The 14,937-nt window shown below is 44.9% G+C and overlaps 3 protein-coding genes and 1 long non-coding RNA gene across 5 annotated transcripts in view; 2 read left to right on the top strand and 2 right to left on the bottom strand.

The window, feature by feature from the left end:
* HERC5 (HECT and RLD domain containing E3 ubiquitin protein ligase 5) overlaps nucleotides 1–6,610 on the top strand; it is a 40,891-nt gene extending 34,281 nt beyond the window's left edge. For both annotated transcript variants that reach the window (XM_027116895.1, XM_027116896.1), the window contains exons 19-23: nucleotides 1,896–1,962; nucleotides 2,807–2,877; nucleotides 4,878–5,061; nucleotides 5,143–5,245; nucleotides 6,317–6,610. In XM_027116895.1, the coding sequence (XP_026972696.1) occupies nucleotides 1,896–1,962; nucleotides 2,807–2,877; nucleotides 4,878–5,061; nucleotides 5,143–5,245; nucleotides 6,317–6,522 (631 nt within the window). In that variant the 3' untranslated portion in view covers nucleotides 6,523–6,610. The remainder of the gene's footprint in view (nucleotides 1–1,895; nucleotides 1,963–2,806; nucleotides 2,878–4,877; nucleotides 5,062–5,142; nucleotides 5,246–6,316) is intronic.
* Nucleotides 6,611–9,835: 3,225 nt separating this feature from the next.
* PIGY (phosphatidylinositol glycan anchor biosynthesis class Y) lies at nucleotides 9,836–11,129 on the bottom strand. Its single transcript, XM_027116909.1, has one exon. The coding sequence runs from the start codon at nucleotides 11,098–11,100 to the stop codon at nucleotides 10,885–10,887; it is 216 nt and encodes a 71-aa protein (XP_026972710.1). The 5' UTR covers nucleotides 11,101–11,129; the 3' UTR covers nucleotides 9,836–10,884.
* Nucleotides 11,130–11,172: 43 nt separating this feature from the next.
* On the bottom strand, nucleotides 11,173–13,032 carry PYURF (PIGY upstream open reading frame). Its single transcript, XM_027116908.1, has 2 exons — nucleotides 12,702–13,032; nucleotides 11,173–11,338 (listed from the first exon to the last, which is right to left on the bottom strand). The coding sequence occupies exons 1-2, from the start codon at nucleotides 12,902–12,904 to the stop codon at nucleotides 11,197–11,199; spliced, it is 345 nt and encodes a 114-aa protein (XP_026972709.1). The 5' UTR covers nucleotides 12,905–13,032; the 3' UTR covers nucleotides 11,173–11,196.
* Nucleotides 13,033–13,167: 135 nt separating this feature from the next.
* LOC113625946 (uncharacterized) overlaps nucleotides 13,168–14,937 on the top strand; it is a 49,916-nt gene continuing 48,146 nt past the window's right edge. Inside the window, exon 1 of the long non-coding RNA XR_003434963.1 lies at nucleotides 13,168–13,312. This is a non-coding gene — a long non-coding RNA (uncharacterized LOC113625946). The remainder of the gene's footprint in view (nucleotides 13,313–14,937) is intronic.

The raw sequence follows: 14,937 nt of genomic DNA on the forward strand, positions 1-14,937 counted from the left end.
GTACAGGAGAGCATAGAACCCTATACACATGGAAGTTTGTTAGAGGTAGTATATTAGATCAGTGGGAACAGAAGTACTGTTCAATTAATGCACCTGGGAAAAAAAGGAGAACAGATACCGTACATCACATAATAGAATCAACTCTGTGTGGATAAGGGACTTGAATACTGAATGCAACGATGATGAAAATATGGACAGTTATCTTTCTCACCACTGGGATTTCTCAAGCAAGACATAAAAATACCAACGTTAAAGGAAAGATTGATAAATTTAAGTGCAATAAGATGAAAGAAGTTCTCTGTTCATCAGGAGATACCTTAGCAAAGAGAAAAGATACTCTTCAAACTGTAGATACATGTATAACATTTTGGGGGTGGTAGAAAAATGGGATAAGGGAGGTACCCCCTGTAGGTAGGTATAAGATCCTGGCAATGTTTTAGTTCTTGTTTGGGGAGTCAGGTTCACAGGTGTTCTTCATAAACATACCCATAAATAAGCAAACGAGCTGTACAGGGACATATAAAGACAGAGTATCTTGAGCCAAGTTTATGATGAATCCAGTTTTGTCAGCTGGGTTCCCATTACTTTCCCTCAACCCCCCCAAAGCACAGTTAAACATGGTCTGTTTTTATCGTGATACCATAATAAAAGATCCAGCATTTTAGAGAATTCCTTGGCGGTCCAGTGGTTAGGACTTGGCACTTGCACCGCCGTGGCCTGGGTTCAGTCCGTGGTCGGGGAACTGAGATCTCACAAGCCATGTGGCACGTGGCATGGCCAAAAAAAAAAAAAGAAAAAAAGTATCCAACATTTTGGCACAATATGGTAATAAAAAATCCAGCAGGGAAAAGGAATCAACTTGGATTCCACCTTCTCCCAGAGGTCTTCCCCGATGACACGCATCCCTTCAGAAGGAGTTAACCAAGCTCTCCCAAGTTGTACCTGTACCATTTACATCGTTCCTAGCTGCACATAGCTGACAGCACTGTAGTAAGATTTTTATCAGCATATCTTACCTGTAAGTCTCAGGATTTAATCAATAATAATGTCTTACTCTCAGCTTTACGTCCCTTATCCCTGCCATACCAGATACTTAATAAATGTTTGTTGAATGAATAAATGAGTGAGGGAGCACATAATATAGTATGCCTTGTATTACTTTAAAAGTATTTATAGGGACTTCTCTGGCAGTCCAGTGGCTAAGACTCCGCGCTTCCAGTGCAGGGCACGCAGGTTCGATCCCTGGTCGGGGAAACTAAGATCCCGCATGCTGCGTGGCCTGGCCAAAAAATAAAAAATTAAGAAAAATAAAAGTATTTATAAAGGTGGAAATATAAAGACAGGCTGCTCTCCATTCTGACGTAACCTCTGTTCTCACAGATGCCTTGACACAGTTAAGGTGGTCAAATTTCAGGTCTGTCTTAAGCTTGAAGATATTGGGACAGGAGGTATAGAGAAGGCCCTTTGACCCACCCACTCCTAAAAATTTCAAGTGATACCTGATAATTAAAAGGAAATCTATTATTCTGTAAGTAATGTTTATTAAAAGCTTAAAGAAAGGTAACACTAGTGTGAATGAGTTTCAGAATCAATAAGCATGTTAGTGATCCTTCTCTGAATTAGGAACCTGCTGTCACTGGGTGAGCCGGATAGGGTGGAGGGAAGAGAGCTGGGAATTGTGTGAGGAGCCTGCAGAATTGCAAAGAAACCTCCAAATGTCGCACTTTTGGCTGAGGTCAGACCCGAGTTAGAGTCTCAGTACACAGAAGCAGGTTCTGTGAACTGAACCTGACCTCCCACCTTGGGAATAAGCGTGCCCTTGACATTTGTTTTAGATGATGTTTCTAGCCATCATGATTATTGACATCTGAAGAATAAAATCATTTGTTCTTCAGGAGTTTGCAGACCCTTCTGGATGATGAAGGCGATGACCTTGGAGAAGTATTCCACATCCATTTTAATGTGAGTAACAGTAAAAATCAAATTACAGCTCCTATTTCATCGGATGAACCTTTTTTATACTTACCTTTAATAAAAAACCACACGGAATTAAGCTAGTACAGAAGGTGTTCTTCCTCATTTTTCATGAGCTGGGTGTATCGGTTAGATCTTACCAAGGAACAGACAACGCCTAAGCTTAGTGGGTTAAAGCAGCAGACACGATTCTGTGGGTGTCTGGACTGGGCTGACTTGGCGGGCCGCCTGGCCCACAGTGGCCTTGCTTACACACCTGGTGGCCAGCAGGCCGGATGGCTGAGGGGGTGTCAGCTGGAACAGCTGTCTCTGTTCTAGTGGCCTTTTATCCTCCAGTAGGCTAGCTGAGGCTTCTTCACGAGTGGTCGCAGGGTCATGGCGAGTAGGAGATGGCAAGCCCCGGCACACCAGCTGCCCTTCAAGCTTTTGCTCCTGTCAGGTCCCGTGGGCTAAAGTACTTCACGTGGCCACGCTCGGACTCGGGAGCCGAATAGACTCGCCCTCTTGATGGGAGGTGTTGCACAATCACGTTGCGTAGATAGCAGGATGGGAGGAATCTATGGCCATGTTTTGCAAATCTACCATACTAGGTCTGTAGTGTGTAAAGTGAATGCTGAGCTATGGCAACTGTCCGATTAATTTATTCAATATGATCAGTTAAAATAGATAATTCAAGTTCTTTTAGAAACTTAGTTTTCGTTCTGCATGGTAAAGGTGGTAATTTTTTACCACCTTGCTGGTTTGAGGAAAAGAGGTATGCTCCAGAGTGTTTTTGTTGATAGTATATTGTTCGGGATTGTCTCGGAGATACTGAGTTCATTTGTGGTTACAGGTGCATTGGGACAAAAATGATGTAGACTTAATTCCTAACGGAAGTCACATAACTGTCGACCACGCTAACAAGTAGGTACAAAGACGTGAAGTATTTGTTTTGTTTATACACTGCATTTATTTCGCTGGGCTCTAAAAATTCCTTGTAATTATTATTTTCCTTTCTCAATCATTTTCCGAAAAGGCGGAGAGTCAGTTCATGTTGTATGTATGTGTGTGTCTCCTAGGGTTCGTATGCTGGCTGGGAAGGAAATGGCTTTCTTGGAGAGGCCTTCCCTCATCTTCCTGTCTAGGATTATACCACTGAGCTCTCTCTTTACCCCCTTACCTTTTCACATCACACGTTACCTACCTTTAGGAGTTTTGCTTGTTTCCTTATCAGTGTTTCCGTAGCTCTGAGGAGCTGCGTGATGGCAGGGTCTTGGTCTGTCTTGCTCACCGTTGTTTATCCAGTGCCTGGAGTTGTCCACAGTGGTGTCTGGTCCACAGCAGGCGCTTAGTTTTGTTAATATTATTAGATGTTACTGTGGTATCTTGACTTCCCAATACTTTATGGGATGCCGTTTAGAGCCATAGAGTTTGCGATTATAGAACGCTCCCCTGATAGTTGGTCAGAGTGGCAAAGAAATATCGAGTGAGCATTCTTTATTTTAAAAAAACTTGGTATTATAACATACAGACAAGTTCAAAATTAGAAGCATTCAGATCAAGAAATGGAACATTTCTAGCTCTGTGGTGTATTTTATGACGATACCCCAGTTTGTCCATAGTATTATTGAATGCCTGGCCCCTTTCCCTGAAAGAATTGGCAAATGTGCCCAAAGGCAGAAACTGCAAGCTAAGTGCTGGGCTCACCTCGGGGAGCTTCCCTTGTCTCTTAGTCCAAAGGCCCTCTTGAGTCTTGACTTAGGTTTGGAAACCTGGAGCTAGATGTGCTTTTGTATATTACCTGGGTTTTTCTAGTTCTTATCGCTGGGAACATTTGCTACAAGCTACTCCATCATAGCTAGATGTATAAATCCCCTCTTTGTTTGTGTTTAAGCACAAATAATTACTCACTCTGACAAATTCAGACAATACAAAACAGTATAAAATAGGAAGTTTCCCCTGTCTCCCTAGCCCATTCTCCAGAGATAACAGGGACGGTTTTATTCTTCCAAAATTTTTCTCTTCTTATCTGTCAGTTCTCTTAACTGTGTGACTTTGAGCAATCTCGTACCTTCACTGTGTCTCAGTTTCTTTTCCTCTTTACCAAAATGCCATAAGAACCTGCCTTGCAGAGTTTTACAAAGATTAAATTAGACAATACATGAAAAAAACAGCTCTAACAGTTCATGGCACATGGTAAGCACCCAGTTATTAGATGTTCTAGCTTTTACTTTTTTTTTTTCTGCTTTAGAATATTTTATTGGTATCCTTTTGATAAGACCAAGTAAAGGCCGCCTAATTCATTTTGGCCCCCAAATTTCTAGGCAGTCCCCTCCCCCCATCCCCCAGAGGTTGACAGCTGCTCACATGGGTTCATGCAGGAGAGATGTAAAGTTCCTAGGATCTGTCCAACACCAGATGGAGGACATCCTTTGTGTCAGCAGAATTCAGAGTCCCCGGGTAGAAGGCACGCTGCTCTCCACTTCTTGTCCCAGCCTGTTGTTGCAGTGGCAGGAACCATTGCCCGGGCACACCAGCCATCCCAACAGCACTTCTCCAAGAGAATTGCAAACCTTAGGCCTTCAGTCACCAGGCTAGCCCTGAATCTCTGTGAAGGGGCACCGCCCCAGCTGGACTTCCGAAGCTCTCGCGCTTTATTCAAGACTGACACGCTGGTGGATGTCTCAAGCCCCCTCGTGGCACTGCAGACCCTCCTTCGAGAATCAGGGGGCTGCACACCGGCAACTCTGCAAAGATGGCGCAGGTAGCCGCCTTCCCCTTGTTTGGGGAAGGTTTTGCAGCAGCTGCCAGGAGGACCCCAAGGCCACTGTCTCTTCCTTTATTTCTATCATCCTTTTCATCCCCTCCCCCAGTTTTGTTCAGGATAGTGCAGTAACCTGAAATCATCTCTTGTTTCATTAAAGGAGAGACTATGTTTCTAAGTATGTCAGTTACATCTTCAACATCTCTGTAAAGGCGGTTTATGAAGAGTTTCAAAGAGGATTTTACAAAGTGTGCGACAAGGAGATTATTGAATTTTTCCATCCGGAAGAACTCAAGGATGTGATTATTGGAAATACAGATTACGACTGGGAAACATTTGAAAAGGTACATCATAAAGGCCAAGTGGTTTGAATTACAATTCTGTTTGCTTGTTTCCTGAATTTTTTTTTTTTGCATTTTCTCTAGAATGCACGTTACGAACAAGGATATGACAGTTCACATCCCACCATAGTGATGTTTTGGAAGGCCTTACACAAATTGACTTCGGAGGAAAAGAAAAAATTCCTTGGTGAGTATTGCATCAGGAGGAGATCTATAATCTCGTGTCTTTTCTGTGAGGTAAGGAAATCTTGTGTGTCATGGGTACCATTTGCAACAAATCATGCTGTCAGAGCCGCTCCTAGCCCAGTGGAAGGTCCTTTATGCCAGGTTGTCCCAACATCAAAAAACAAATGTTAATATAGGTCTTTCTCCTGTCATTTTCAATTCTGCCTTGCTTCTAAATTTTTCTTCTTTTCTTTGAGCTAAATATGGAGGCTTCTCCTGTAGTTGAGTCACCGTTCAGTTACCCAGGCCCTGTGGGATGAGCCAGGCTGTGTACCGTCATTTGTGTCCACTCCTTTACCTCAGCTTCAGACTTTGAGCTCAGTTTTATGCCTACTCGGTGCTTTTCCTGAGACCTGTCTAAAGACTTCCTCTCTCATTTTCTTACTCAACTTCCTTAGCTTATTTTTGAGAAATGTTTATCTGCTCATTCTTTTTTCTGTGGATAACATGGGTGTTGGAACGTATTCAGACTTCTCCAGAAGCCCAACCTAACTCTCCAGTCTTAACGCTTACAGGAAATCTTTGTTCCAGCCAAACAGTCCCCTTGTCTGTACATTCTAGAGCCTACTCTGCACCTCCCACCTCCAGCTTTCTCCTTCCGTTCCTTGAACCTTCACCTGCCTCCTTGTGGCCTCTCTAAACCTTTCCCTCCTTTAAAGGTTCAACTTCATTCCGAACTCTCGGAAGCCTTCCCGGTCATCCCAGCCTGATTCTCTCTCCCTGCTCTGAACCACAGCATTTACACTCAGCAGGTATTTAACTCCATGCCACCTTGTTTGCTGTCTTACACCCTTTTATTTTTCTCTTGCCGTTTGTCTTTTCCTGCTCAAGAATCTGATATTCCCAGCCAGACTGTAAGCTCCTTGAGGGCGGTGACTGTGTCAGACTTTGTGCTAACAGTGGTCCCCAATGCAGTCCAATGTAGGACTCTGCCCAGGGGCCCTCAATTAGTGTCTCTGAACAAACACATTTTTCTCTCTGTAAATTTTGGTCTCTGTGAAGCAGGTCACTCATTTTGATTCTTCTTTTGTAGCGTTTCTTACAGGAACGGACAGAATTCAATTAATAGGCTTAAAGAACATGAAAATAACATTTTGCTGTCCTGAAGATTTGAATGAGAAAGATCCCATAAGGGCACAGACGTGTTTCAGTGTCCTCTACCTCCCTAAATACTCTACAATGGAAAGAGTAGAAGAAGCGCTGCAAGTAGCCATCAACAGCAACAGAGGGTTCGGCTGACTGTACCTCTCACGCTTTCCCCCTTTCGGGAAATATTTTCAAAAATAAAGTTAACTCAGAAGTGAACATAAAAGTCTTGCCGACTGTTCAGTGTGTTTACCCGCTTTTTTAGAATGGCTGTTTTTGCATGTAAGATGTATTAGTAGTGATACAGATTAGGCTGTTAAAACAAGGTGACCCTGAAACCCAGTGCATCAAGTGAGACGGGAGGGATTTTCTTACCTCATAAACGTCTGGGTGGTGCGTCCAGGGGCTGACGTGGTGGCTCTCCCTCTCACACTGCTCTAGTAAAAGTCACAAATGACTTTCTTGTTGCAAATTTCAATGGAAACTTGCCCATTTCCATCTTAAAGGTATTTATTGCATTTGAAACTGTTGACTGCTTTCTCCTCAAAACTCTCATGAACTGCTAGGCTTTCTTTTTTCTTCGCTGCTTCCTCATTTCCTTTGCATGTTTCTCTTACACTCCCTCGACCTAAAGCCTGAAGTGCTAGCGTGGGCGTCTTTTCCCAGTCTGCACGTACTCGTCGTCGCCATGGAGTCAGTTATGACTTCCATGCTGATGGTACCCAGATCTCTCTCTCTCTTTGCCTGACAGGAACTGATAAGAGTCCAGCACTGCAGCCATCGTTCTGCGTGGCCTGTGTCTACCTGCATGCCTCTCAGCTCCTTCATCGCAGCGTGTTCAAGAAGAAGATGGCCATCTTCCTGTACTCAGCTTGGAATGGTACCACCGATCCCTCCTACCGCCATCTTCCTTTCCACCCTCTCCTTCCCTCCCTACGTTAAAAGTATCAGTCAGGTTTTGACAATTCTAATTCTCATCTCCCTCTAAGCCCACTGCCAGTGCTTTAGTTCAGGCTCTCACCATCTCTCCCCTCGCTGCGGTTGTCTCTCAACTGGTCTCCTTGTATCTAGACCAACACTGTCCAGTAGAACTTTCCGTGAGGCTAGAAATCTAGATCTGCGCCGTTGAATAAGATGGACCCCTGCTGTAGTTAAGGTTTAGCTGTTGAAGAATTTTGAAGAGAGAAAACTTTCGTTGGTAGTAGTGGCAGAAAAAGTGTAGAACTGTGCTGTCCAATGTACGGCTATTTAGCTAAAATGAGATTGAAAATTCAGGTGCTGAGTATCTGCATGTGACTGGTGGCTACGGTATTGGTGCAGATTTGAGCACGTGTCACCCCGGGGGTCCACGACACACGAAACCTCTGCAAGTTTGCATGTGCTTTTTCTTTCCCTTTTTCTGGGAAGAAGAGCCATATCAGCTGCATATATCAAAACAATTTTCAAATCAAGCAATAACGTCCGTTCTCATTAACACTGTTATTCTAGTTCCCAAATCCATCCCGACGTGCCTCCTGGTCTCCCCCACAGCCCTGCATACACAGTGTACCCCATTCTTGTCGTTTGTAACCAGCTCAGTTTCCTGAACAGGCTGCAGACTCCTTCCTGTGTTTTCACACATGGTTTTTCTTCTGCCTGGAACCCTCTGCTCACCCCACCTGCACCCCTCCTGCTTCCTCCTGTCTTCAGTTCCACCTCCTCCTCTGTCTGGGTTATTCCCAGTCGTTTCTCAGGATTCGCTGCAGCTGTCAGGCCTGTCTAGTAGATGCCATGAGAGTGAATTAATAAGTTTGTGGAATATGGCTACCTAGCTCAGAATTCCCCAACTACAGTCTTCTTTCAGTTTCCTTCCCAGAGCTTAGCTGCCCGTGGTCCCAGGAGTTAGCTGGAAGTGCCACCTAGTGGCTGGTGCAGAAGATAGCAGTCACTTCCAAATGGAGCGTTCCAGTAAGTGGCACAAAACGCCCGTCCCCTTTCCACACACAGTGAGACTCTACTATGGCTCTTGGCTGTACCATGTAATTTCTTATTTCCTGCCTCACGTAAAACTCCCACCAGGTCTGTGACAACTTCCATGTCACAGATGCAGAGTCTGAAGTTCAAAGAGCCTTCCTTAAAAGCCCACTCTGCAGTGGGAGAAATGGAAGAAAATGAAGAGGGAAAGTAGGTCGTGACCAGTCCTTTCTTGCTCCCTCAGGGTGGAAAACCCCTCTTAGAAAGCTGGTGGGAAGGAGTTTATTCACAAGGTGGCTAAAGGTGGCCCCCGACAGTGATGCGGTGAGGACAGTAGGCAAGGTAGTCTTGCTGAGAGGCTCTGGGGAGGCAGGAGGTCCCTGCCACTGTGGAGTCGGCTAATTATTGGGGAGGAAGAGTGGGGAGAAGTCCCAGTTAGTGAAAGAATCAGGCCGTATTTCTCACGGTGGGTTTACACTGCGACAGCTGTAGGTGGTGAGGTCAGTGTCGTGATGTGCGTGGCATTCTGTAACGGGAAGCTGGTGCAGGAATCCCCATAACGGACAGAAAGCGAGGATGATGTGCTTGTGAGGAACTTAGGAAAGGAACGTGAGAAAACTGCTGGAGAATTCCCAAGAAAGTGTGTCGTATCTCAGGGGGCCACTGGAAGCAGCACCATGTGGTAGACAAAATTCAGCAGACCTATATTCCATTCTTGTCCGTGTCTCTAACACTTGACTCCAGCAAGTGACTCAGAACCACTGAACCTTATGCCGAACATACAGATACTGTTTTTCTGGGGTTTGGGTAACAGCTTTATTGATGTACAAGTCTCATAACATGTCATCCAGCCATGTACATTGTACAACTCAATGGGCTTAGTATAGTCACAGAATCGTGCAGTCATTGCCAGTCGATTTCAGAACACAGTGCTTGTTTTATCAGCAGAATTCTTTCATTTACACTGACCATAGTGAGATTTAGGGCAAATTAAAAAGAAAAACAATGCCATTTCAGGAAACGATGCATACCTCTGTTGTCTTCCATGTTATTTGTATATTGCCATAGAGTTTTTTTTTTTTTTTTGGCTGCATTGGGTCTTTATTGCTGCGCACTGGCCTTCTCTAGTTGCAGCGAGCGGGGGCTACTCTTCGTTGCGGTGCGTAGGCTTCTCATTGCGGTGGCTTCTCTTGTGGAGCACGGGCTCTAGGCATGCAGGCTTCAGTAGTTGCAGCACGTGGGCTCAGTAGTTGTGGCACGCAGGCCCTAGAGTGGGTGGGCTTCAGTAGTTGTGGCGCACGGGTTTAGTTGCCCCGCGGCATGTGGGATCTTCCCGGACCAGGGCTCGAACCCGTGTCCCCTGCATTGGCCGGCGGATTCTTAACCACTGTGCCACCAGGGAAGTCCTTGCCATAGTTTTTAAAACGTGACTTGTACTACAGTATATACATTGAATTAATGCAACAGGAAACACATCCAACCTCTTGTTTTAATTGTCTTTTGAAGGGGAAGAATCACTATCTAAAGGTTCTATTAAACTACTTTAAGGTTCTATTAAGAATCAGTTAAGGTTATATTCAGTTCTTAGGTTTCTTAAGGGTAACTACTGAAATATTTATGTTACACTTCTGAAAGAGTTATTGTACTAATCAATCTTGTTGAAAGTTCTGGAAAATCAGGAACTATTAATGTGTAAAATGCTCATGCCCTCAGTAGTGCTATTTAAATAGGTCTCCTGTGGCAGGAAAATAAACTGAAATGTGCCTCAAAACGTAGCCCTCAACTCAGTAGGACATAATCAGCTATTTGCACATCTTTCAACCCCACCTCTACCTCCAGGGGCACATACTTTCCTGGGAAATTATTCTATTTTGGCTATTATGTGTCTCTCTAAAATTCTAAGTTTAAAATTTAGAATATTTTACATTTTCTCTTCCTTAGAATCACACTCTAGTGACCAAAGGGGATAAAAACCCCACAAAACTACAAATTGTTTTATAGGAAATGTCAATATATTATTATTAATGTAAGCATGTGATGCCAAAGAAATGAAGGTAATTTTACAACCTCCGAATTTCGGCAAATACATGGTTTCCATTTTATTACAGTTTTATACCACATTAGTTCAAATGCATTTCTCTACAGCTGCCCCAACAGAGCGCCTCTGGAATTATTTCAGTCATCCTTAACATGTGACCAGACTCTGAATGTAAAATAAACGTGTAAGATTTCAAATTACTAACTTTTAATTATGAATGGGATAAGAAATAAAGTCATCAGGTGACGGCTGGGGCTATTAATTTCCAACAAGGCACTTTGCTGAAATGTTTCTCCTGATACCCCAGGTATAAATGAGAACCTTCAAAACACAAGGGCAGAACCAAAGTACAATCAAGAAGCCTCTGCAGCTTAGGCCTCCCCTAGTCCTAAACCCCTGACAGAAGCCAGGCAAAGCATCTTTCGTGCAAATTCAGTGGGTGTCCAGTATTTCCAGGTAGTTGGGCTTTCAGAGGCAGACACTCAAGCATATCACGAGGATACACCATCTTGGCTCTGGTTGTATTAATTATGCCTGAAGAGTTTAATACCCATCCAAGTCCAAAGGTGGAAGAACACATAGACGGGTATGGTAATCGGCAAGAGCAGACTGTAGAAGCACAGGCTGGCTGTGCTAGTGCAGCCCTGTGGGAAGTTGTCTTCCACAGAGGCCGAGTACAACAGCCCTGCTAACGAGACCAGTGGAATAAGGACAGTCAACGTAGGAAGAGACAGAAACATTCTTCTCCTCCACTTATTACCCGCCACTCTGACTTCTTAAAAGGTGGGTGGTATTTAGAAAAGTTAGTTGTGTGTGTTGTCGTTTTTAAGTATGATCTACTGCTGCTCCATTTCTTCTTGCTTCTTATTTTGACGTGTCATCCTAGCTGCCTGTGGTATCATATTAGGAATCCCATCAATAATTGGATAGGCTATTCCTAACTCTTCGTTAATCAATTCATTTGTCGATGCTTCATATCTGAGGGGGAGAAAGAAAAACAAAATGAATCGTGGAGAACAAAATGCTTGGAAGAGCTTGATGTTCAATAAACAGTAACGTTTATCCAGTTCTTAACATAAGAGTTAATCCCAGAAAAGCAGAATTAGACTGCTTTTCATTCTAAAAGCAGTAATAGATCATCGAACCATTTCTCTTAGAAAATGAATCTCTTAATTGTTCCCATTTTAGTCAGTTTCTCTCATTTTCACTTTAGTCCCAAGCCATGCCTCAGTTTTTAAAAATACCAGTCAGAAAAGATTTGCCCTTTCCATCCAAATCTTCCTTCATTACTTTTTTCAACCCCCAAACAATCCCCCTTCATTTACTACTGGAACAGACCCTACAGGAAATTTCAACTTCTTCATTTTATAGTACATGCTTAATAGAGCAGCCTTATTGATCCATTAAAAGGAAACCACTGAAAACTCGAAACACACAGAAGCGTGAGAGAGATGAGAGTGCAGAAATGAGGAAACTCCGGAACGCAGCGTTATCTGCAAGTGAGCTGTTTACGCAATTAGCTAAGAGGGAGATCAAATGGTAATTTCAAGGTTTAAGGAAACTGAGTGAGTCATATGTTCGTTATGAGAAAAACCCTGAAAGAGAAATTTTAAAAGATGAAAATAAAGATTACTAGCAATCTGCCACCCCAAGACTACGGCTGATGCCATTTCGGTGTTTCCTGGTGTCAGGGTTCCGAGTCAGCAGCCTGGCACGGTAGAGTGTTCACCCTAACGACTCTACGTTAAAGGTTAAGAAGGCCTTTACAAAAGCCATCTACTCAAGGACTGAAAGCCAAAAAAAGGCGGCACCCCTCGCTTACACGCTTAAGGCCGTACACGGCGTTTTCACAAGACTCTGGAGGCCACTGCATTTTTCATCGCCTTGGCTTAAAATTCGGAACGCCGTGGACTAGTCTTGAGTCCTACGAGCTCATAAACCCGGCTCTCCGTGAGAAACCCTTCGCGTCCTTTTAAGAAAATGCGCCATTGCTCAAGCCCCGCCCGCGGGCCTTCCGAACGATTCGACCCGCCCTGGGGTGCCTGGAAATCTGCATTTTTAAAAAGGTTCCCTGGCGATTCTAAGGCGCGGCCAGGGCAGAACCGACACGCGCTCTGGCCCGCGCCGGCGAGTCGGCGGTTCGGTGTGGGAGGCCTGGGGCTCGGCGCGCCGCCGGCCTCCCGCCTCCCCTCCCCACGCCGCGGGAGACCCCGGGGCCAAGGAATGGCAGCCAAGAACATGCCCGGAGTGACCTGCCAGGTCTGCTCGGCGGCGGTCCACCCGCCCCCCCCTCCCCGCGACGGGAGGCCGCGACGGAAAACCCGCCGCGGGCGAACCTCACCGGAGCGGCTTCTTGGAGAGCGGGCACACCAGGAACTCCAGCAGCGCTGGGTCGAAGGCGCGGGGCGGTTTCCGCGTCCGCTCGCTCTGGTCTGGGGACGGCCGCGACACCGACGCGTGCACACACCTCTGGGCGACCGCGGGCGGCTGTGCGCGTGTCCCCCGCAGCGCTGAGGCGAGCCGGCCGCAAACTGCGCGCGGCATGGCCTGGCAGCCCGCGACCGGGCCACTGCGCGCCCGTGACCACCCGCGCCGCTGCAGGCGCTGCCCGGGAGTCCAGCCCCAGCGGCCAGGCCCCGCCTCCCCGGTGCTCCGGAAACGCTGCCCCCGACAGGTGGAGGCCAGCGCTTTGGTTCCGAGGACCCTCCGGACCCGACTGCTTTTGCTGCGACACCGCTCGGTAGTTGAGAGCGCGGCGTGCAGCTTCTGCGCGTTTGCGTTGCAAACGAAACCGGTGCTTAAGGCGGGGAGGGGGGCAGGGTGTCTTGAGTTTTCACCAGAGCCTATCGCAGGGTTGCCAGGAAGCCAGTGGCCTACTTCAGAGTCACAGTGTTACACTTGGACCTACGTGGTTATCACCAAAATGAGGTTTCAAACACACTGTCCTGTTGGGTATGTTAAAAACATTACTTCGTTTTATGTAAATCTTTACTATACCACAGTTCCTGTAGCATCTTTTGGACTTTTTCTTTTTTTTCTTCTCCTTTCATTTAAAAACATTTAAGGACCTGAAAAGAATGACTAGTCCTCTTTACCTCTAAGATGTGCAGATTCTTACCCTGTGGGACTCATCGTGAACTCTATGGCGTAATAATAATAGCACACCTAATTTGCTTTTATAAATGAGCTTGGAAACAGCAAGGACTCTCAATAACTGCGTCTATTAGTTAAACGAGTGATCCATTCAATGGGTTTTTCGCCCCCCGTTTGCCTCTGACTCTCCAAGAAAATAATGCACGTTTTATCTCTTTATTATAGTGCAGTAAATAAGTGCTAGGGCTCTGGGGTGCGTAGTTTACTAGTTCCACAACTCCAGCAAATGACCTAACTACTCAGTTTCCTTATCTGTGTAATAAGATTAATAATTGTACCTACCGCATGAAATTCCCTCCTGGGGATTAAAATGTGCTAATGCATGCAAAGAGCATTTAGAAAAGTGCCTGGGACAAATTAATGCTCAGTTAATGTTATCTACTTTTATTTTCTCTGTTCTTCCTAGTTCAGTGTACTAGGAGATTCTTTGTTAGTCATCATTCTTTTCCCTTTGTTTCGCTAAATATTGAAACTTTTCTCGCGTCGTTGGTCTTGATCATTTCACACTTTGTGTTCCTCGGAGATAGGGTTGGGAGTGAGGAATATAGAGGTACAAATACAAGATTATATATTCAAATTTCTCTTGCACTCAGCAGTGTAAAAGTAGAGAAACTTTTATTTTGTTTGTTCACTCTATTGAAAAAAAAATCCACTACGTTATTTGATGCTTTTTGTTTACTAATGCTGAAAAGATTTCGGCATAGGCAGTTGTCAGGAATGTAGCCTCAAAAGGGCCTGTTGTAAAGTTCCTACGTTACTTTCACATTATTTCCTACTAGGGCAGTAGTAGGAATTAATTTTTCAGGTGTAGTTAGTTGATACCTAGGGAAGGAGTGAACTGTAGGAAAGGTAAGTTTCAGCGAGGTATGGGGACACAGAGCTGAACTTCTGCTGGCACTGAGTGGGCCCAGGCCAGGCGGTGCAGGCCAGAACCTTGGACCCCTGTGGGTAGGGCCAGACACCCATGCTTAAGACAAGCTTCATTAGCTTCATCTCACCTCACCTGGCTGATAGATGAGTATCAACTGGGTTTTCTAACAAGTTATAAATAAATTAGTTTCAGTTTGCATCCACATAGAAGGTTTGAAGCAGATCAGTTTAATTTATATTAGTATTGGGGAAAAATGGAGACTAACAGCAAAATACGGAAAATATCTTCAAATTTATAACACCCCAATCAACATCCAAGTTTTAAGGAACATGTGAGTGTGTGAAGTATTAGTCCAAACCATATAAGCATGAAGTTGCAAAATGTCCCTACACAGCCCTCGCTAATTTAGAAATCTAACTAATTTCTGCATGTAGTATACGAAGCTGAATGTAGGTGACAGGGTAGAATTGTAAAACCGTTAGTCCTTTCTTGACTGTTGGCAGGGCTGTGATCTTTCCCATCACAGAGCTCTGGGCTCATACCGTATTAGCTC

The sequence above is a fragment of the Aethalodelphis obliquidens genome, unplaced genomic scaffold, assembly GCF_003676395.1.
Source record: "Aethalodelphis obliquidens isolate GAN/ISIS:26980383/991018 unplaced genomic scaffold, ASM367639v1 scaffold17, whole genome shotgun sequence".
Taxonomy (NCBI): Eukaryota; Metazoa; Chordata; class Mammalia; order Artiodactyla; family Delphinidae; genus Aethalodelphis; species Aethalodelphis obliquidens.

Coding starts and splice junctions, on each gene's coding strand:
- PIGY (XM_027116909.1), bottom strand. CDS start 11,100: ATGTTTCTGTCTCTTCCTACGTTGACTGTCCTTATTCCACTGGTCTCG.
- PYURF (XM_027116908.1), bottom strand. CDS start 12,904: ATGCCGCGCGCAGTTTGCGGCCGGCTCGCCTCAGCGCTGCGGGGGACA. Junction 11,339..12,701: donor CTCTCCAAGAAGCCGCTCCG/GTGAGGTTCGCC, acceptor TCTCCCCCTCAG/ATATGAAGCATCGACAAATG.